The sequence below is a fragment of the Lepus europaeus genome, chromosome 4 (assembly GCF_033115175.1).
Source record: "Lepus europaeus isolate LE1 chromosome 4, mLepTim1.pri, whole genome shotgun sequence".
Lineage (NCBI taxonomy): Eukaryota > Metazoa > Chordata > Mammalia > Lagomorpha > Leporidae > Lepus > Lepus europaeus.
The window spans coordinates 36,609,057-36,633,164 of record NC_084830.1 but is presented as its reverse complement, the minus strand read 5'-3'; the positions used below and the strand labels follow the sequence as shown (position 1 = coordinate 36,633,164).

The 24,108-nt window shown below is 36.9% G+C and overlaps 1 protein-coding gene across 6 annotated transcripts in view; it reads left to right on the top strand.

Annotated features, from left to right (window-relative positions):
• The window catches only part of OXR1 (oxidation resistance 1), a 485,930-nt gene that overhangs the window by 416,646 nt on the left and 45,176 nt on the right, over window positions 1-24,108 (top strand). For all 6 annotated transcript variants that reach the window (XM_062188116.1, XM_062188113.1, XM_062188114.1 and 3 more), the window contains 3 exons: window positions 3,272-3,424; window positions 12,549-12,733; window positions 15,165-15,928. In XM_062188116.1, the coding sequence (XP_062044100.1) occupies window positions 3,272-3,424; window positions 12,549-12,733; window positions 15,165-15,928 (1,102 nt within the window). The remainder of the gene's footprint in view (window positions 1-3,271; window positions 3,425-12,548; window positions 12,734-15,164; window positions 15,929-24,108) is intronic.

The window sequence follows — 24,108 nt, the reverse complement described above, 5'->3', positions numbered from 1 at the left end:
TTTTTCTGTGCTGCTCTTTGACTTTAGGGGATACTTTTTCTTTTTGGCTTCACCTTGTACTCAGATTGAGAAAACACAGGTTACTGATGTTGGTTTGCCTACAATTATTTGTTTCTAATCTCTAGTATTCAACTTTTACTTCTGAGCACTAATATTCATTTTTCTTCCACTCTTTTTATGGAGTAAATAATGTAATATTACTGATAGCTATTTTTCTCCTTGCTCAGGGACTTTTCTTTCTTACTGTCTCCCTATCTTTCTCTCTTTGTGTATATGAATGAGAGATTGAAAAATGGAGTCTTTTACAAATGTTTATTTTTTGGATGTCTTCTTTTGTATAAATATGGCAACACTGTACTTTAGAATGTAGTCACATAAAGGAATATTTCTGCATGTCTGAAGTGCTGTATTTCTGTGTTATAATAACTGAGTTTATGTCTCCAATACTACATATTTTGTAGTACATATTCTTAGAAGCAAGGGTATCCTGTTTTATTAGATGTAATTTATGTTTGCTTCGTATTGATCAGATGATGCTTACTCACGTTGTTATTTATGTTTTCCCTAGAAACTGCTTATATTTCTAATAAGCAGTGATAGGTTTCCTGAAAGTCCAGCTTTGCCTATGAGAGGGCCTAAAATGTTATGTTTCTGGCTTTGTTAACATAAAAGGTTTCAATGGTATTTTAAATAATTTATTTTCACATGAAAATATCTTTGGGAATCCACACAAATGATTTTTTTGTTTCTATTTTTTTTGAAGATTTATTTTATTTATTTGAAAGAGTTACAGAGAGAGAGAGAATCAGAGAGAGAGAGGTCTTCTATCCACTGGTTCACTGTCCCGATGGCTGCAATGGCTAGAGCTGCGCCGATCCAGAGCCAGGAGCCAGGAGCCAGGAGCTTCTTCCAGGTCTCCCATGTGGGTGCAGGGACCCAAGGACTTGGGCCATCTTCTGCTTTCCCAGGCTGTAGCAGAGAGCTGGATCAGAAGAGGAGCAGCCAGGACTAGAACTAGCACCCATATGGGATGCTGGCACTTCAGGCCAGGGCTTTAACCTGCTGAGCTACAGCATCGCCCCTGTCCCTATTTTTTCTTTGCATATGGATAAAGAAACAAGGAGGCAGAATCAGAGTAAGGATAAAAATAATTAAAATTTGTCTAGTGTCAGCAAAATGTAAGCACTTTAAAAGTCATATCATTTATTCCTAACAGATTAATGAGATAACTTCTTGGCCTAGGTGTGTGTGTTTGCCCCTCTAGATCCAGCCCATCCTCGTCTCTATCATTGTTTGGGCAATGTCTGCATCAGTTGAGCTCCCTTGCCCTCTTGCTTCACTTGGTTTGGGCCTTTCTAAAATATTAACAGAAAAAGAGGGAAAGAAAGAGGAAATGAGATGGGACATAATTGTATTTCTAGCTTCCTTTTTATCTGGTCAGAGCAGAGTGATCAATTATTCTTCAACATTTCGTCTCTTACCCAACCACCTTTTCCTCAAAGCTTACCCTGTCTCTGGATTTGGGCATCTATTTCACTCCCTTATCTCTTTAGTAATAGGGTTGATAATAAGATGTCTATTGTTTGCCCTAGATTTTTGTGTACTCTACATCCCTTTGTAAACAGTTGGATTTTAAGCCTCTCAAAACTTCTCAGCTTGATGTACCGTCCATTTTTTCAAGAACTTGAATGATATACTATCATACTTGTTATACAGAGGACCAAACCAAAGCAAACTGGTTAACTAAATTGTAACTAAGGTCACTCAGCCAATAGCTGAGCTCAAATTCCAACCCAAGCAGTCTTGATTTAGAGTCCATCTTTGTTAGTGCTTTAGAGTTGGAAATTGGTAATTCAGAAAATATTGTTGCTCAATAAATAATTGAATTCAGCAGATAAGAAATATTTAACCAGTTTAAGTAGATATAGTATAATAATGGTTGAAACTTTGCATTGTCATCTTTTCTTAAGATTCCTTCAATCTCAGTTCGTGTTATAAACATGAGTATACAACCCACTTTTGTTTTGTACTTTGGTTTCTCCCCTTTGCATCTTAAGTTTATTCTATATGATAATATCATTTTACATTAAAACTGTTAATGTTACATATTCAGAGAAAAGTAAATAAATAAGGTGAAAAGATGAAATAATTGTTAAAAAATTTATTTGAAAAGCAGAAATAAAGAAGGTGAGAGAGAGTTCTTCCATCTCCTGGTTCACTCTCCAAATGCCTGCAATGGCCAGAGCTGGGCCAGGCCGAAGCCAGGAGCCAGGAGTTTCTTCCAGGTTTCTCAAGTGACTACAGAAGCCCAAGTACTTGGCCTTCTTATTTTGCTTTCCCAGACACATTAGCTGGGAGCTGGATCGGAAGTAGAGCAGCTGGGACTCGAGCTGCTGCCACATGGGACGCCGGAAATGCAGGCAGAAGCTTAACCTTATATGCCACAGTGCTGGTCCCCCAAAATGAAATGATTTAAAAGTTATTATATAAACTTACATTCTACTTAAAGAATATTTTCTTTTATATAAAATACCTTCTTAGTATACACAGTGGTAAGAAAATAATCGGGGGGGGGGGGGGGAGGGAAGCCATTGTAATCCATAAGCTGTACTTTGGAAATTTATATTCATTAAATAAAAGTTAAAAAAAAAAAAAAGAAAAGAAAATAATCATTTTGAAGAAAAATTCTGGCAAGATTTTGTGCAGAAGGCACAAAGGAAGTCCTAAAGGAGAAGAGAATACAAAGTAGTGCTGGAGTTTAGGCATATTAAATGCTACTTTTTTTTTTTTTTTTTTTTTTGACAGGCAGAGTGGATAGTGAGAGAGAGAGACAGAGAGAAAGGTCTTCCTTTTTGCCGTTGGTTCACCCTCCAATGGCTGCTGCAGCCGGCACATTGCGCTGATCCTAAGCCAGGAGCCAGGTGCTTCTCCTGGTCTCCCATGTGGGTGCAGGGCCCAAGGACTTGGGCCATCCTCCACTGCCTTCCCGGGCCATAGCAGAGAGCTGGCCTGGAAGAGGGGCAACCGGGATAGAATCCGGCGCCCCAACCGGGACTAGAACCCGGTGTGCCGGCACCGCAAGGAGGAGAATTAGCCTGTTAAGCCACGGCGCTGGCCATCTTATAGATTTTTAAGTAACAATATTTTGGATTGACCTCCAGAGTGTGGTGAAAAGAAACAACAGTTGCTGGGGAAAGCTATTCATTTGACTTTAGTAATTTGCTTATTTGATTTAGCTTTCTGAATTGCCTTTTTTTTTTTTTTTTTTAAGAATCCTAATGTAGTCCACCCAAAAGAAGCAACTCCCACATCTGCTTTTACTGGTATTCGACCTGCGCGAGTTGTGTCTTCAACTTCTGAGGAAGAAGAAGCATTCACTGAGAAATTTCTTAAAATTAATTGCAAATATATAACAAGTGGCAAGGTAATGAATGACACTTTAGAGAAAACTTTTAATCATGCTTTTAACTTGTTGCTAAAATATGATATTTTGAAATTTACATTTCAAGTAATTAATGTCAGCAACTGCTGGAGCATTTGAAAAAAGTATTGGTAATGCTGTTAATTTGAGTTAGTATGAACTTTTCTTGTGATTTGGAGTCCGCTAGTTTGTTGCAGTTCTTAGAGGCAATAGGATATAAATAGATTCAAAACAATAGGCTCAGCTAATTTCCTGTTGTTAAAATATTTCGAAAAGCCCTCTGCTGAGGACTATTTGAAGTGCTAACTTTTTGCAAATTCAGTGTAACACACAAATGGGAAGATAGTTTATATTCATTTAGGAGCTATTGTACATGCCAGAACTATTCGAGGTCTTTAATTTATCAATTCAACAAAAGCCTGTGGAAAAAAATTCTGAAGAGGTTGGTATGTCCAAGATCTCCCTATCATGCTCAGAATTTAAACCTAATTTAAATATGTTTTATCTATGAAACTTTGCTGCTTTTCTAAGCAAAAACTGCTGCTCTACAAAGAAAATATTAACATGAAACACAAATCGGAAAATTAACTCCCAAGTTTTGCTTTGAAAGTAGCAATAACTTGATACTGACTTCAGAAGTCACATATGAGAAATATTATAGTAATAATACAAAAATTACAAGCATTTGAAATACATGCTCTAAATTTCCCCCCATGTTCTGTTGTTGTAGCTATACCTATAAATCTTGCATTTTCATTCATTTCAAAATATTTTCTCTTGACTTCTTTTATGATTCATGGAATATTTGAGTGTTTTAATTAGTTCCCAAATATCTAATGGTTTTCCAGTCATCTTCCTGTTACTAATGTCTAATTTGATTCCCTGTTGTCAGAGAACATAACTTACTACTATTTGAAGGCTTAACTTATTGAGGCCTGTTTTTATTGTCCAGAATATGGTTTTTCTGGATTAAAGTTAACAGTTACACTTGAAAAGAATGTATGTTCTTCTGTTGGTGAGTAGCATATTCTAAAAATATTTGTTATTCGCATTGGATAGTGGTGCTGGGTTTTCTTTTTTAATTTTTTTAAGATTTATTTTTTTGAAAGGTGGAGTTACAGAGAAAGAGGAAGAGACTGGAAAGAGATCTTCCATTTGCTGGTTCACTCCCCAAATGGTCCCAATCGTCGGAGCCTTTTCTGGGCCTCCCACATAGGTGTAAGAGTCCAAGTACTTGGGCTGTCTTCTGCTGCTGTCCCAGGCATATTAACAATGAGCTAGATTGGAAGTGAAGCAGCCAGGACTTAAATCAGTGCCCATATGAGATGCTGGTGCCATAGCTGGTAGTTTTATCCTCTTTGCCACAGCACCAGTGCCAGGGTGCTGGATCTTCTGTGTCCCTACTGGTTTCTGTCTGTTGACAGAAAGACATTGAAGTATCTATCACTGTTGATTAACCTATTTTCTCCTTTCGATTCTGTCAGTTTTTATGTGTTTTCAACTCTTCTATTAGGTGTAAAACTAGTTCAGGATTTTTATGTTGTCTTGATAAATTGATTTATGAAAAACCCTTTTTATTCTTGGTAATATTCTTTGCTATGGGCCAGCGCCATGGCTCAATAGGCTAATCCTCCGCCTGTGCGGCCAGCACACAGGGTTCTAGTCCCGGTCGAGGCACCGGATTCTGTCCCGTTTGCCCCTCTTCCAGGCCAGCTCTCTGCTGTGGCCCGGGAGTGCAGTGGAGGATGGCCCAAGTCCTTGGGCCCTGCACCCACATGGGAGACCAGGAGAAGCACCTGGCTCCTGCCTTCGGATCAGAGCGGTGCACAGGCTGCAGCGCGCCGGCCGTTGGCGGCCATTGGAGGGTGAACCAATGGCAAAGGAAGACCTTTCTCTCTGTCTCTCTCTCTCTCACTGTCCACTCTGCCTGTCAAAAAAAAAAAAAAAAAAAGGGATAGAAAAATTTTGGTGCCCCCTCAAACAATCACGCATACATACAAAACATTTTCAAAAAAATGTAATATGAAAAACTGCATGGATTTCAAAATTGTTTTGCATCAAAATCAACTTATCTTTTCAATGCATTTTCCATGAACTTTGAAAGCCAACAAAGGAAATAAAGTGATATTGCTTTTAAAATCCCAATGCAAAAGAAAGTAGAAAAGAGGGACAGATGGGACAAATAGAAAACAAGTAACAAGACAGTAGATTTAAACCTACTCATATTAATAATTATACTAAGAATGCAGAGATTATCTAAGGCAGCAGGACTCAACTGCATACTCCTTACAAGAAATCCACTTTCAAAAGGCCCACACTAAAAGTACAAAAGAATGCAAAAAGATAAACCATACTAATACTTATCCAAAGGAAGCTTGCTGGTGCCGCAAGGCGGAGGATTAGCCTATTGAGCCGCGGCGCCGGCCACCTTTATTTTTTTTTTAATATTTTTTATTTATTAATTTGAAAGAGTGAGACAAAAAGGAAGAAACAGCTAGGGCTGGGCCAGGCCAAAGCCAAGAACCAGGAAATCCATCCAGGTCTCCCAGACAGGTGACAGGAACTCAAGTACTTGGGCCATCATGTCCCAACTCCCAAGTGCATTAGCAGAAAACTTGATTGAAAGAGGAGGTAGGACTCTATCCCAGGTGCCCAGATATGGGATATAGGCATCACAAGCAGCAGCTTAACCTGCTGTGCCAAAACTCCTACCCCTAAACTTAATTCTATTTTCCATGAGCTTTTTAAAGGACTATTATTAGTGGCATTTATAGTATTTATAGTCTGTATCCTTAATGCATGTATATCACATCCTCACTTTAAGTAACAATCTGTGTACACCATGTAGTATGAATTCCTTAGTAGTATGCAGTAATATACATACATACGCGCATACATCATGTAGTCTAAAATCCTTAGAACAGTATGCTTTCATCTTCTCCCTCACCACTGGCCTTTGTTTTCTTATTATTACCACTTTTATTTCTATGTATGTTTTTAATTCTAAAAATAACATTGTTAACCAGGTTTACTTTAAAATGTTAATTTAAAGAAATTTAGCAAGTCAGGAGAAGGTATATTTGCCCATTTATTTGTCATTTCCTTTTCTTTTCATTACTTTGGACAGATCCAGACTTCCATTTCGTATCATTTTCCATTAATAAGATTTCCTTCTAGATTTCTTACAGAGCAGAATAGGTGGTAATAAATTCAATGTTTGTATGCCTGAACAAAACCTTTATTTTTCATTTTGTTTTTAAATTGATGCTGTTGTACTTATATGTCTTTTCAAAATTAAGTATGTGTATATAAAAGCTTTTTAAAAAATCTTTAACTTTTGTGTCAACCTATGTGTTGAATATTTCCTCTTTTTTTTTTTTTTTTTGGACAGGCAGAGTGGACAGTAGAGGGAGACAGAGAGAAAGGTCTTCCTTTTTGCCATTGGTTCACCCTCCAATGGCCACCGCGGTAGGTGCGCTGCAGCCGGCACACCGCGCTGTTCCGATGGCAGGAGCCAGGTGCTTCTCCTGGTCTCCCATGGGGTGCAGGGCCCAAGCACTTGGGCCATCCTCCACTGCACTCCCTGGCCACAGCAGAGAGCTGGCCTGGAAGAGGGGCAACCGGGACAGGATCGGTGCCCCAACCGGGACTAGAACCTGGTGTGCCGGCGCCGCAAGGCGGAGGGTTAGCTTGTTAAGCCACGGCGCCGGCTGAATATTTCCTCTTAATGTTATAGTAGTTTTAAGTTAATAGAAGAATTAAACAAAGTGGAGTTCACATGTATTTTCTGCCACATAATTTCTTCTATTTTTGACATCTTGTTAGGCAGGGCCAGAACAGCCTTTAGTCTATAGCCTGCTTGCCCCTTTATTCAGACAGTATCCTTCTGAGTATTCTGAGGCCCTTGTAAGATGAGGGTGAAAAATGGAATTAAAAGGTAAATTCATTCTGCTGCAAAAATTATGAAATCCTATGCATATAAGGGATCTTCAAAAATTTGATGGAGAATACATATTACAATAAAACTATGCATGGATTTTTTTTTAAGTTGCACCAAAATAAACTTATCTTTTGATTCAGTTTTTTCGTGAACTTTTTGAAGTCCCCTATACAAGGACATTTTGGTCTGGTTAGAGAGAATATAAACTGTGCTACTCTGGACTTTGGAGAATTGCTTCCTTTGCTCCTTTTGAGTGCTGTTTCTCATCCTGTGACAAGGAAGCGTGACCACATGGATGATCAGCAGTACTCAGCTGAAAGCTTGATGGTAACCATCTGTAGATAAAGGCTTTCTCACTGGGAGCACTCATCTCTTGTTGCCTTTTTCTGTTTTTCTGCTTGTAGCTTGGAAACAATCTCTGCTCAGTTTACTGGGGCAATTGTTAAATTAATCACATTTGTTTCTCCTTATTCAGGTATCACTGAATTGCTCAGTGTTTCAGTGTTGGTAAACACTTATTCCATGTATTTTATGAGTGAATGTGTGTGTATGCGTTTTTAGCAGATTTAAGCAAAATTAATTCTTGACTAAAAGCAGGAGTTCATTTTCAATAACTGAATAAAAATCTTTTGTAAGGTTCAGAGCAAAGGTAAGGTTATTGGCAGGATTAGGACAGGTCCTAATGCATTCTGGTGTCCTGGAAGATAATGTCCTTGGGGTCTGGCTCTTTATTTTTTTTAATAGAAAACTTTTATTTAATAAATATAAATTTCAAAAGTATAACTTTTGGGTTGTAGCGGCTTTTCCCCCCATAACCATCCTCCCACCCACAACTATTCCATCTCCCACTCCCTCTCCCGTCCCATTCTTCATCATGATTCATTTTCAATTATTTTATATACAGAAGATCAACTCTATACTGAGTTAAGATTGCAACACACTGCACCCACACAGACACACAAAATATAAAGTACTGTTTGAGGATTAGTTTTACCATTAATTCTCATAGTACAACACATTAAGGGCAGAGGTCCTACTTGGGGAGCAAGTGCACAGTGACTCCTGTTGTTGATTTAACAATTGACACTATTGTTTATGACATCAGTGATCGCCTGAGGCTCTTGCCATGAGCTACCAAGGCTATGGAAGCCTCTTGAGTTCACAAACTCTGACCTTATTTAGACAAGGCCATAATCAAAGTGGAATTTTCTCCTCCCTTCAGAGAAAGATACCTCCTCCTTTGATGGCCCCTTTATTCCACTGGGATCTCACTCACGAAGATCTTTCTTTGTTTGTTTTTTTTTTTTCCACAGGCAGAGTTAGTGAGAGAGAGACAGAGAGAAAGGTCTTTCTTTTTCCATTGGTTTACCCCCCAAGTGGCCGCTGCAGCCGGCGCACTGCGCTGATCCGAAGCCAGGAGCCAGGTGCTTCCTCCTGGTCTCCCATGTGGGTGCAGGGCCCAAGCACTTTGGCCATCCTGCACTGCACTCCCGGACCACAGCAGAGAGCCAGACTGGAAGAGGAGCAACCAGGACAGAATCCAGCGCTCCAACCAGGACTAGAACCTGGGGTGCAGGCGCTGCAGGCAGAGGATTGGCCTAGTGAGCTGCGGTGCCGGCCAAATATCTTTCATTTCGGTCATTTTTTGCCATAGTGTCTTGGCTTTCCATGCCAGAGCTACTTTCATGGGGTTTTTAGCCAGATCTGAATGCCTTAAGGGCTGATTCGGAGGCCAGAGTCCTGTTTAGAGCATTTGTCATTCTATGAGTCTGCTGTGTATCCCGCTTCCCATGTTGGATCATTTTCTCCTTTTTTGGCTCTTTATTCTAATACAGAGTATAGTGAGCAGAAAATTATACTTTGTCATACAAATTGTCTTTGCTTGTTTAATCTTCATACAACTTGATTGTAGTAAAGGCTATTTACATAACAATTATGGTAATTATAATAGTTAAATTATTGTGGACTTAAAACTAAAAAAGAAAAAAATTAAAAAGAATGTAGACTTTCCTCCCTTCTGGGATGAGTACCCAAACCCTAGTTTTATCTTTTAGTATTTGTAGAAATACTAAAAGCCTAAGGTAAGCAGTAACTTTTCTTTTGCAGATAAACTTTATTTTCCATTAGAAATATTTTTCTTTAAAAGATTTGTCAGGTAATTGCACCTAAGGAAATAAAAGTTGTTAACACAAAAAGTAATCTGTGCTTAAAATGTCTGAAGGTCATGTGGATTAAGGAAATACTTTAATTGGAAACCTCTTGCTCACAATAGTCTTAATATGATGTTGTTAGTATCCAGGAGTTATAAAACAGTAGTTAGCAATAATGAAATGGGAATGCTTTCTTGTCAGTTTATGATCTTAGTGAAATGAATTTGCGAAGTTGCTTTCTTAGGAGATTTTCATGAATCTTATGTTTGAGAAATACTTCTATTTTCAACTCTTTTATTAATTGAGTATGACACATGACAGATCCTTAAAAATCCCAGCTATATAGAAACCCTTATTATGTAGGAGAGTTAATAAGCTTGAAGAATAGATAACACATCCTTTCAATAATAGTGCATAATAGTAGTTTCCTGGAAACTAGCAGTAGTTTGGTCAGTCTGGTGAATAGAATTTTTAATCCACCTTGTAGAACACCCAAAAACCTGTGTACACTCACCTTACATGCAGCAGCCATATCACTGACACTGGGTTGGCAGAATAAAGTGAGAGTTTATTTTGCAGCATGCAGAGCAAGGAGTCAGGCAGCTATCACTCAGTTCTCAAACTTCTGAGAGATTGAGGGTAGTGAATCTTACAGATTAAAGTTGGGGTTGAGCAGGACATGATTGGCTCCTGTGGGTCTCTGGTTTGTCTATAGTGCTCATGGTCTTCCTTTTGACTGTTCAGTAACAGAAGCCTAGTATTCCTTTGTGATGGTGAAGTGGGCTCTGTCTGGAATCTATTGGCAGATTGGATATTACTTTGTTTGATCAGGGCTCAGAGTTCCTGTGAAGCTCTCAGAATAGTCTAGCATTAAGATGTTGAGTATAGAGGTGACATTTGAATTCTGAGTCTTTGTGATTCTTGGATTTGCAGACTGGTCTTTGTGCTGCTTCCTTAATTTAGTGTGTTAATCTTTAGCAAGGAGTTGACTTGTAGTCATGAAAGTTTATATAGAAACTGCAAGCCCGCGGAGAGAAACTGAGGCCCAGTAAAGTCTATAACAAAGGTTTGAAGAGTAGGGGCACAGTTTTGCTTTTTTTTAAATTTAAGATTTATTTTTATTTATTTGAAAGACACAGTTACAGAGAGAGGTAGGGAGAGATGGAGAGGTCTTCCATCTGCTGGTTCACTCTCCAGTTGGCCCCAATGGCCAGGGCTGGCCAGGCCCAAGCCAGGAACCTGGAACTTCTGGGTCTGCACGTGGGTTCAGGGCCCCAAGCACTGGGGCCATCTTTTGCTGCTTCCCCAGATACATTAACAGGGAGTTGGATTGGAACTGGAGCAGCCAGGTCTCAAACCAGCACCCATATGGGATGCTGGTGTCACAGGTGGAGGCCTAACCTACTAACTCCACAGTGCCAGACCCTCAGTTTTACTTTATAACTCAAAAAGTAGAAGCACAGTTTTAGGAAACTTTTCAGCAGTGTTGGTGTGAATAGAGAATTAAAAGTATTATCATTGCACTGTGCCTTTTCTACCATACATAGCTGGTTACAGTTGTCATTGTGAAATCTTAAAAAGTGGCAGCTAAAAATGCAATGTTATACTAGTGAACCAAAGAATCAGTTAAAACTAATACATCAGTGGAATTTGTGAAATCAAGATAACTTAAAGTCTTTCAGAAAACCTGGAGTTTGTTTTCTTTATTTCTGATAGTTTAGTTTCATTTCTCAAATAACTTAATATTTTTGAAGACTTATTTATATTGAAAGAGTTACAGAGAGAGAGGAGACAAAGAGAAATCGATCTTCTGCTCAGTGGTTCACCCTCCAGATGGCTGCCAACAGCCAGCTCTGGGCCAGGACTGGAGTTTCATCTGGGTTTCCTACAATGGGTGATAGGGGCCCAGTCACTTTAGCCACCTTATGCTGCTTTTCCCAAGGCCATTAGCAGTGAGCTAGATTGGAAATGGAGCAGCCAGGACACGAACCACTGCCTATATGGGATGCCAGTACTGCAGGTGATGTCTTTACCTACTATGCCACCAGCTTGGTCCCTCAAATAACTTAAATATATAGGAAATGGGAGAGAGAGGTGTGATGCTATGTAGAGCCCACTCTTGGTTATCTATTTCTTGGGTTATCCTTGGCAATGTAAATGTTTTCTACAACATAAATTAATGTGTCTCTTTGCCTTCAATGGGCATGTATTCCAGGAATACAAATTGATATATGTAAATTTAAATAAAATATTGGAAGATAGGCAGGTTATAGTTTATGTAAAGTCACTCCATGTTTATACAATCCGTAGTCTGAATCAAAAGAGATGCTGTTCAGAGTTTTTGATTGTTTCCTTTTCCCCACCAAAATGTCCTCCCACATAGGCTTCACTCTCCAGTATTGCATTTATCTATTGTAAATGATAAATGATAAATGTCTCTTACTTGCACATCTGTAGTAGCTTTTTTCCATTTGTGATTAATGAAAATTTTGAATGGTATTTTGGTTTTCTGCTTGATCATTTTTTAAGGTAGTATCTGTTATAATTTAAAGTTTATAAAGTTAAGCCAGATAAATTCACAGAGCTGAATATGGAGCTATATTTGGTACCTATAGTGAGGAAACCACACAGGAAGCAAGATGCAAATCAGTACAAAGCATGACTCATGCCTTGCAGGATTTTACAAACCCTTTCTACCTTATTAAAGTTGTCTTCTGATATGTGATAACTCAGTATTTAACTGAAGTAGCAAATTGCAGTTCCTGACTAGATTGTTTCAGCATAGAGTATGATAGTCTTTGTATTCTGACTCTGTTACTGAGAAAATTTCGGTTTTATTAAACATGTTTTCATGAAAAAAAGCCATAGTTCTTGGATAAGATATATTTTCATAAGAATGCCATAGTTCTTGAATGTAATAATTATAGATATATATAGTAGAAGGCCTAACATTAGAAGGAAATTAGTAAAATTAGCTATAATACTTTTTGAAATCTTGAACTTTGGGATTAAATGTTACTTTCTTTTTTCATCTTAGGGCACAGTCAGTGGTGTGCTGCTAGTTACACCAAATAATATAATGTTTGATCCACATAAAACTGACCCTTTGGTTCAAGAGAATGGCTGTGAGGAATATGGCATCATGTGTCCAATGGAAGAGGTGATGTCAGCTGCAATGTACAAAGAAATTTTGGATAGCAAAATAAAGGAATCCTTACCCATGTAAGAGTGATATTTATACTCCTTTACAATTTTATTACATCTAGATAGTTGGCCCTGTTCTAATACTCCTATTTTCTTAATTTTGTTATAGCTGCTTCTGATTTTATCAATAACGGAACAAAAATACTTCTAGTATTGAAAAGATTATCGTTAATGTAACTAGAATAGTTAGTAATTGCTTTAGATTTGTGTATTTCATCAGAAAACTAGATATTTGAAAAGTTACTTGTAGTATTCGTTTAATTCAGTCTTTATAAGCCCTTTTTATTTGGACAATATGAAGAATTCTAAATCACCTTTGTGAGTCATCTTTGTCAGGCAGGGGTAGTTACAAGATTTTCCTTGAGGTGTGGGATTTGGGAGAGGTCACATGAGCAAAGACGTGACATTATGATAGCCATTTAATTTATGTGTTTATACAAGAAAATATAAATTCTAGGAGAGAAAACTCTCTAGTTGCAGAAATATAATGTGTTTACATTATATATCACAAATATAATGTGATACTCCTTAGGGGATTTGTGTGATACCATAACAGGTGTGAGACTACCGGTAATATGCTTGACCAAACTAATGACCAGTGAGAAAAGGGGAACAAGAAATAAAAGGAGAAAAATTATAAAATGTAAGTATACAAAGAAAGAAAGGGAAATAGAAAGGAAGAAACTTGATAAATATATGAAAGAACCCCCGAGCCTTCCATCCATGACTTGGTGAACAATTTAAAAACTGGCTTTACTTTTCAGTGATACTGATATTTAAATCCCTATATTAGCACATAAGTGGATACTGACTGTTTTAAAATTAACTCAAGGGAAGAATAACTTAACAAAGGAGAGAAACAGCAAGTTATTATTGTCTCTGAGGAAGACTAAGATGCTAAGATGCCCTCTTGGTTGCCCTGCTTTTCTGTTTTGTTATAGTAGTTTGGCTTTTTCTTACTCTGAAGAATTTGTAGAATCTATTCTACAAAAGTGATCTAGGGCTCTTCCTCCTTCAAATCACTGTTTTATCATTCTTACTTTCCCCTGGAAAGAACATACATTTGATCCCCAAATTTTAAAAAAAAAACATTCCCCACTAAGAAATATTGTTAAATCCTACTTTGTGAGTTAATTAGCATCATTTATCATCAACATTTAACATCATTGAAACATTTAGCATCAAATCGAATCAGTAAATCAAATGGTTTTGCATAGTAATGTCATATATAGCAAAATGAGGTAGAATATGTGATTGATTTATTTTTCTTACACTACTTGGGTGGTTAATTTCAAAAGTAAGCTGCAACTGTATTAAGCAGTAACAGCATTATTGACACAAATGTTTAGCCTTTCAGCATGTTAAGTTGGTACTGTACTCATCTAGTTAACTTATCTGTTACCTAAGGGTCTTATAAATTTAAAAATCATGTAGTTAGGATTTCTCAAACTTTTTGACCAGTTCCAAGTCTCTGTATGTGCAGTTTGAGTCAATCACCAGTAGATGACACTATTGCATATTAAATAACACAAATTGCTTGTGTTAAGATAAAATCAGATGCAAAGGCAGTAGAGGTATCAATTGGATTTCCATTAGTTAATACTTCAAAAATGAATTTTGTACCTATTTATATAAATTTTTCATGTTTGTTGCAGAAAATTTTGAAAGTACAAAAAAGCAAAAGAGAAAAGGTGTTACCAAGTTCACATTCAGAAATAATCAGTTATTTTTGTGTTGGCTTACTTTCCAGTCTTTTCTGTTCATCCTATTTTTACATGCTGTCAAGTTGTATTTCCATAAATCTGACTACTTTTTCCACTAAAAACATGGAAATTGAGCTAGGAATCCAGCTGTCTAATACCTAAACTTTTTACCTAGACAAACTCTCTTAGAATTGGTACTCCAGGGTTGTCAGTGTTAACCTGAAGATTTCCTCGAAGTGCCTTTGCCTCAGGTCTATTCAGGGTTGGTTTTAAGCCTTGTGTTTGAGCCACATATTTTTGTTTAATTTCTCTTTGAATGTAAATAAGCACTGTGTGTATGTGAGTATGTATGTGTGTATATGTAGAATAAGCCAGTGTCTTTTTACTGTGTTAAAAAATTTTAAATGTTAATGAAACATTTCTCTTTATTTTCCGTAGTCCATTACTAAGTAAATTTGAGTTTCGAATAGCATCCTTATCCATAGTTTATGCCATCAAATTCTTTTCAAGTAGACTATTTGTAAGGAAATCAGTTTATATTAATGTCTCCCAAATCTTAAGCAATTAATGCAAAAACCTGACTTAATACTTGGTCTATATAAATGTCTAAATTTTTATATTTTGTTGAGATTTATGCTGCATTCTTTTCAAGAAACCTTTTAATGTTACTAATTCCATGTTCAGCTGTTGAAATGTAGTACTACAACTTTAAAAGTCTGATAGTTTTTAATTTTGTTTTATGACAGAGATATAGAACCATTATCAGGAAGGGACTACTGCCATTCAAAGAAAATTAAAGGAGGTAGTACTGAAGAGGTAGACTCCCGAATCCGCGATGCAGGTAATGATAGTGCCAGCACTGCTCCTCGGAGCACTGAAGAATCTCTTTCTGAAGATGTGTTCACAGAGTCAGAACTGTCTCCCATAAGGGAAGAACTTCTGTCTTCAGACGAGCTGCGAAAGGATAAATCATCTGGTGCATCCTCAGAATCTGTGCAAACTGTCATTCAGGCTGACGTGGGATGTTTGTCAGTCAAGGCAGAGTCCACTAGTGCTCCTGGTCCCTTCACATCTGATTCTGGACATTCCACAAATGAAGTTGTGACTTTATCTAATAAAACTGATTTAAATAATCGTGAAATGGCTACTAAAGAAGATCAGACTACAGACAAATTTCAAGAAATACCAGACCCTAAAGAACAAAGCACAAATAGGAAAGGCAATGCAGATCAAGATTTTTTTCATGATGAGAATTCATTACACCAGGAAGAGGATGAAAAAGAAAATATGCCTTGTGGAGAAGCAGCAGAATTTAAACAAAAGCAAACTATTAACAAAGGAAAACAGGGGAAGGAGCAAAATCAGGACTCAGAGACTGAAGTAGAAGAGCTACGCAAACTCTGGAAAAGTCATTCTATGCAACAAACCAAACAGCAAAGAGAAAACATTCAACATGTGTCACAAAAAGAAACTAAGCATAAAATTGCATCTCCTGATGGACATGTAGAAAGTAAGTGTTAAGGAATAAATAAAATTAGTTCATTTCATTGTATATGTCTCCCTCTTTCCACACTGACTCAAAAAGCTGCTGTATCTTAGGCTAATCTGATGGATAATCCAGTGGCCCCTGACTGATAGTACCTGGTGACAAGTATGTGTGGTCTGGTACCTGTAGTCTTTTTTTTATCCCATAGGTGGTATACATATAATGAGAATGTTTAAAACATGTTTAAACATCCTTTTTAAAAAGTATTTTATTTATTTGAACGGCAGAATGATGTAGCAAGGAGCAGAGACAGAGAGAGAGCTTCCATCCACTGATTTACTTCCCAAATGACCACAATAACCAGGACTGGGCCAGTCTGAGGCCAGGAGCCAGGACTTTCATATAGGTTTCCTATAAGGGAGGCAAGAGCCCTGCTTTCCCAAGTTCATTAGCAAGGATCTGGATTGGAAATACAGCACCTGGTACTTAAACCATAGCTCCAATATGAAATGCTACTGTTGCAGACAATGGCTTACTCTTCACAATAATGCCAGCCCTTGTATAAACATTCTATCTTTCAATGATTTTTTTCTCTTTTTTTTTTGTTTATATAAAGGAAAAAGATTTCATGTTATTTCATATGTACAGCTTTAAGAACATAGTGATGCTTCTTACCCTCCCTACCATCTTCCCTCTGCCTTCCTTTCTTATCCTTCTTTTAATTTTTGCAGGGACATAATTTTCAGTTTACTTTATAATCCCAAACATACTCTGCTAAATAAGTAATTCGACAAGAAGAAAGTAGAAAGACCACTGTTCCTCAGTACTATATAGACAAGGGCTATAAACAATAATCAGATAGCAAAAGATGTCAATTTCTCTCATACACATTACGTTTTTTTAGTATTGTATATATTAGTTACCACAAATCAGAGAAAAGATGTTTGTGTTTTGGGGACTGACTTATTTCACTAAGCATAATATCTCCAATTGCATACATTTTGCTGCAAAAGACACGATTTCATTTTTTTTTTCTGGCTAAATAGTATTCCATCATGTATATATGCCACATTTTCTTTTTTTTTTTTCTATTTGTTTGAGTTGTAATTATGGTATTTTAAATTTTTTTTTCTTTTTTTAATTTTGTTTAAAGAATACAACGTCATGCTTTTAATATTTACAGATTTGGGAACATGATGCTTTTTTGCCCCCGTTCTCCCTCCCACCCATACCAACCATACTCCTGCCTTTCTTCCTCCTCCCTCTTCATTTCCTGTTCTTATTTTTTTTTTAAGATTTATTTATTTACCTAAAAGTCAGAGTTATACAGAGAGAGAAGGAGAAGCAGAGAGAGAGAGAGAGAGAGAGAGAGAGAGAGAGAGAACCATCCACTGGTTCACTTCCCAGATGGTTGCAGCAGCCAGAGCTGTGCCAATCTGAAGCCAGGAGTTTCTTCTGGGTCTCTCACGTGGGTGCAGGGACCCAAGGACTTTTGCCATCCTCCACTGCTTTCCCAGTCCATAGCTGAATGGTGGATCAGAAATGGAGCAGCCGGGACTAGAACCGGTGCCCATATGGGATGCCGGCACTGCAGGCAGCAGCTTTACCCACTACGCCACAGCGCCAGCCTCCCACTCTTATTTTTTATAGAGTTCAATTGCCAGTTAATTTTTATACCAATAGATTAACCCTACACCAAGTAGAGAGTTCACCAATTAGTATGAAGAAAAAGAAGTAAAGAACAAAAACAAACAAGAAAAGCATTGTTCCCCAATAGTCAAAGAGAAAGAACTGCTAAGATCAATCCCATTCACAATAGCTACAAAATCAATCAAATACCTTGGAATAAACCTAACCAAGGACATCAAAAATCTCTACGATGAGAATTACAAAATCTTAAAGAAAGAAATAGAAGAGGATACCAAAAAATGGAAAAATCTTCCATGCTCATGGACTGGAAGAATCAATATCATCAAAATGTCCATTCACCCAAAAGCAATTTATGCATTCAATGCAATACCAATCAAAATACCAAAGACATTCATTTTGTGTGTTTTGTGTGTTTCTTTTGCTGTGCAGAATCTTTTTTCTTGATATAATCCCATTTGTCTATTTTTGCTTTTATTGGCTGTGTTTCTGGGGTCTTTTCCAAGAAGTCTTTGCCTATGCCAATGTCTTGTGTTTCATCTAGTAATTTGATGGTTTCATGTCTTAGTTTTACATCTTTGATCCATTGTGAATTGATTTTTATAAAGGGTTGGGTTAGGGATCTTGTTTCATATTTCTGCATACAGAGGTTCGATTTTCCCGATACCATTTGTTGGTGAGACTATCCTTTTCCAAGGAGTATTTTTAGCTTGTTTGTCAATGATTAGTTGGTTACAGATGTGTGGATTAATTCTGTTGTTCCTTATCTGTTCCTGTGGTTCACGTCTATTTGTGTGTCAGTACCATGCTGTTTTGATTATAACTGCCCTGAAATATGTCTTGAAATTAGGTATTGTAATTCCTTCGGCTTTTCTTTTTTATTGCTTAAGGTTTTTTTAGTTATTTGGGGTCTCCTGTGTTTCCATATGAATTTTAGGTTCATTTTTTCCTAGATCTGAAATGAACGTCATTAGTATTTTGATTGCAATCATGTTGAATCTCTAAATTATTTTATGTTGTATGGCATTTTGATGATGTTAATTCTTTTAACTCATGTGTATCTCCTATTTCTTTCTTAACATTTTATAATTTCAATTTTAGAACACTTTCACTCCCTTGGGTAAATTTATCCCAAGGTATTAATTTTTTTTGTAGCTATTGTAAATGGGACTAATCTTACAAGTTTTGCTCAGCCATGACAATTTTTTATGTATAAAGAGTCTATTGATTTTTTGCAGAAGTACAGAGAGGCAGAGTCAGAAAGAGAGAGGGAGAGAGGTCTTCCATCAACTGGTTCACTCTCCAGATGGCTGCAGTGGCTGAAACTATATTGATCTGAAGCCAGGAGCCAGGAGATTTTCCCGGGTCTCCCATGGAGGTACAGAGGAGCAAGGAATTGGGTCATCTTCTGCTGCTTTCTCAGGGCATAGCAGAGAGTTGGATTGGAAGTGGAGCAGCCAGGACTCAAACTGATGCCCATATGGGATGCTGGCACCACAGGCAGTGGCTTTACCCGCTACGCCACAGCACTGGCCCATGGCCATTGACTTTTGTGTGTTATTTTATATCCTGCAACTTTGCCGAACTCTCTTAAGAGTTCCAATAATCTGTTAGTGGAGTCTTTTGTTCCCCTATATACAGAGTCATGTCATCTGTATACAGAAATAATTTCACTTCTTCCTTTCCAGTTTGTATCCCTTTGATTTACTTTCCTTGCCTAATGGCTCTGGCTAATACTTCCAGAACTGTATTGAATAGTAATGGGGAGAGTGGCATCCTTGTCTGTTTCTAGATCTTAGTGAAAATGCCTCTAGTTTTTCCATATTCAATATGATGTTGGTTGTCAATTTCTTGTATATTGCCTTGATTGTGTTTAGATGTGTTCCCTTTATACCCAGTTTGTTTAAGGAGAAGGATTTTTATCATGATAGGATGTGTATTTTGTCAAATATGTTCTCTACTTCTATTGAGATAATCATATGGTTTTTATTCTTCAATTTGTTAACATGATGCATCATGTTTCATGACTTGAACTATCCCTGCATACCAGAGATAAATCCCACTTGGTCTGCATGGATGATGCTTTTGATATGCATTGCATTTGATTAGCTAGTATTTTATAGAAGATTTTCACATCTTTGTTTATCAGGATATTGGTCTATTGATCTCTTTCATTGTTTCTTTTTCTGGTTTTACAATTAATGTAATGCTGGCATCATAGAAAGAATTTGGGAGGATTCCCTCTCTTTCAATTGTTTAGAATGGCTTTTAAGAAGTTGGAGTTAGTTCTTGTTTAAAAGTTTGATAGAATTCAGTAGTGAAGCCATCCAGTGCTGGAATTTTCTTTGTTTGGGGGGTGTTTTTTACTGATTCAGTCCGCGACTTATTTATTGGTCTATTTAGGCTTTGTGTGTCATTGTGCCTTAATTTTGGTAGATTTTATGTGTGTAAAATCTGTCCATTTCTTCTAGATTTTATAATTTGTTGACATAAAACCATTTGTAGTAATTCCTGTTGATTATTTTTCTTTCTTTTTTTTTTATTTTAAAACTGTTTTTCGTTTTTTTTTTTGTTGTTTGTTGTTTGTTTTTTTTTTGACAGAGTGGATAGTGAGAGAGAGACAGAGAAAGGTCTTCCGTTTTGCTGTTGGTTCACCCTCCAATGGCCTCTGCGGCCGACGCATCTTGCTGATCCGAAGCCAGGAGCCAGGTGCTTCTCCTGGTCTCCCATGCAGGTACAGGGCCCAAGCACCTGGGCCATCCTCCACTGCCTTCCCGGGCCATAGCAGAGAGCTGGCCTGGAAGAGGGGCAACCGGGATAGAATCCGGCGCCCCAACCGGGACTAGAACCCGGTGTGCCGGTGCCACAAGGCGGAGGATTAGCCTGTTAAGCCACGGCGCCGGCCAATTCTTTTTATTTCTGTGGTATCCAATATAAAATATTCTTTTTCATCTCTGATTTTATTAATTTGGGTCTTCTCCCTGCCTTATTTTGATTAGTTCGGCCAGTGATTTGTCAATCTTGTTTATTTTTTCGAAAAACTAGCTCTTCATTTCAGTTATCTTTTGTATGATTCTTGATAGCATCTGGGATGTTTCCAACTTTTGGCTATTATAAATGATGTTGCTATGAACATGGTATCCAAATACCTGTTTGAATTATTTTCAATATTTTTGGATATATATTTAGAAGTAGAATTACTGCATCATACAATAATATAATTTTTTGAGGAACCACCACATTATTTTCCATAGTGGCTGCACCACTTTACATTCTTAACAGCAATATATGAAGATTTGGTTCAGTTTCTTTTTTAATACTGAGTTTATTTTGCATCATCCAACTAAGTTACTTTGAAGACCTAAGGATTATATTCAGTAGATTTTAGCGAATTAATTTACTTGAAGCAAGTTCTAGAAGATTGAATATTTTTCCTTCTATAATATTTTTCTTTCTTCAGAACTGGTGACTTACTTGACAAATACATTTTACAAAATATAGAGAAGTTGTTTTGAATTATCACAAAGAGGGGACCATTTCTAATACACTGTGTTTTGTTTACTACGTTATGGGTCAAATGAGGCTTAGCTAACATTTCTTATATTTATTTTGTTGGAATATTGATCCTAGATTAATTTCATATATATACGTACTTCCATTTTTTACTTTCAAACAAGTTTTTATAATGGGCTGAAGTAAACAAGTTAACATTTTAACTATTTTTAAAATTATGGTTTTATGTAAATATGTAATATTTGTTTTTTAAGTTTCCCAGTTTCTTTTTTAAGGAATTCATTAATATATTCTCAGGGCTGCAGCAAATGGATAATTACTGTAGCACAACTCTCAGGAACAAACTGTATCAAAGAGCAAATTGTACCACCATATTTATAGCATTGATGTTCTCAATAGCCAAAATATAGACTCAACCAAGGTGCGGATAATCAGATGAATGGATAATGGAAATGTGAAAAATATCTATATCGGGGCTAGCGATGTGGCGGAGTAGTTTAAACATCTGCTTGCTGGGCCAGCATCCCATATGGGCTCTGGTTCAAGTCTCAGATGTTCCACTTCCCATCCAGCTGCCTGCCGATCGCCTGGGAAAGCAATAGAGGATGGCCCAAGTGCTTGGGCCTCTGTGCCCATGTGGGAGTCCTGGAGGAACCTCCTGGCTCCTGGCTTCAGATCAGCCCAGTTCCAGCTGTTGCGGCCATTTGGGAAGTAAATCAGTGGTTGGAAGACCTCTCTCTCTGTCTCACCCTCTTTCTTTCTCTCTCTGTAACTCAGCCTCTCAAGTAAATAAATTAATCTTTAAAAATTTATAAAAATAGATAAAAAAGAAAAATATCTGTATCTATATACATACATGGTGGAATATTATTCAGCTATAGAAAAGAATGAAATTCTAGTATTTGGATCAAAATGGATGCAACTGAAGTACTTCATGTTGAGTGAAATAAGCTAGACACAGAAAGACACATACCACATGTATTCCCTTATAAGTATAAACTAAAATTAAGAAAGAAAAAAATGAAATGCAAAAATAAAAAAGATAGAAATACTTGTGTATATCAGCATTGCTGCAGATATTTTTGTCAAGCTTTGTTTTATATCTTTGTCAAGGCAGTGATTAAGAGTGGTAACAGTACCATAGTTTTTATGAGCTGTGTTTATTTTAAAACTTGCAATAATGAATAAAATGAACATCTTTTCATTTTATTATTGTTTAGAGCCCTTGAGTATATTCCTGGTGAACTAGGGTCATTTTACTTATTGAATTCTGTTATTTAGTGGAGCATTAAACCTTTGACTATTATGTAAATTAAATATATTATTTCAAAATTTACCTTTTAACCATTTTAAGCCTCCAGCAATTCAGTGGTGTTAACTTCATTCATCCTGTCATCCCAGCATCACCACCATTCATCTCAAGAACTTTTCCATCTTCCCAAATTGAATCACTGAACCCATTAAACAAAAATTGACATCTTTCCTTCTCCATAGCCTTAGCAACCACAATTCTGCTTTCTGTGCCTGAATTTAACTACTCTGGGTATTTCCTATTAGCGACTTCATACCATATTTGTCTTGTATTTCTGGCTTGTTTGTTTAAAATAATGTCTTCAATGTTTATTCCTATATTAACAAGCTTCAGAATTTCCTGACTTTTAAAGGTTCAATAATATTCCATTTTATGTATATACTGTGTTTTGCTTATTCATTTGTTGATAGCATCTGGGATGTTTCCAACTTTTGGCTATTATAAATGATGTTGCAATGAACATGGTATACAAATACCTGTTTGAATTAATTTTAATATTTTTGGACATATATTTAGAAGTAGAATTACTATATCATACAATAATATAATTTTTTGAGGAACCACCGCACTATTTTCCATAGTGGCTGCACCATTTTACATTCTTAACAGCAGTATATAAAGATTTGGTTCAGTTTCTTTTTTAATACTGAGTTTATTTTGCATCATCCAACTAAGTTACTTTGAAGACCTAAGGATTATATTCAGTAGATTTTAGCGAGTTTGTTTACTTGAAGCAAGTTTTGAATGTTTTTCCTTCTGTAATATTTTTCTTTCTTCAGAACTGGTGACTTACTTGACAAATACATTTTACAAAATATAGAAAAGTTGTTTGGAATTATCACGAAGAGGGGACCATTGATAACATTCATATATTGATTTTGGAAGCAATGTATGTGGGAGGGACAGTGTTTATATACATACAAATGTCAGAGGGCTTCAAAAAGTTTATGGAAAATTCACGTGATTTATAACTTCCGTTTTCTAAGAATTTTTCAATGCTTGTGTGTATGTGCATATATGTACAATTTTGATATTATGTGTATGTCTATATACATACAGATTTTTTTAAATGTAAAATCAAGATTATACTATATACAGTTATATCCTTTTAATATTTTGTTATGAACATTTTCTTATATCATTATAGGTCTTTGAAAACAAGGTTTTAATGGTTCTATAATTTATTTAATCATTTCTACATTAAGATAGTCAGTTGTTAACAATTCACAATGTTATGTGAATGCTGGTGTGGATTTTTTTTAACTATCTTTGCATGTAATAATTACCTTATGCTTTAAAACCTTTGGAAAGCATAATGGATTCTGCACTCCTGTAGTTGTAAGGGCTGGAGATAATAATAGGGGTCAGGTAGATTCTGTCAGAAATTAAAAGGAGGCCGGCGCCGCGGCTCACTTGGTTAATCCTCTGCTTGGGGCGCCAGATTCTGTCCCGGTTGCTCCTCTTCCAGTCCAGTTCTCTGTGATGGCCTGGGAGGGCATTGGAGGATGGCCCAAGTACTTGGGCCTTGCACCCGCATGGGAGACCAGGAGGAAGTACCTGGCTCCTGGCTTCAGATCGGCGCAGCGCGTTGGCCATAGTGGCCAGTTGAGGGGTGAACCAACGGAAGGAAAACCTTTCTCTCTGTCTCTCTCACTGTCTAACTCTGCCTGTTGAAAAAAAAAAAAAAAAAAGGAAATTAAAAGGAGATAAATTAATAGCTGTTTTTGGATAG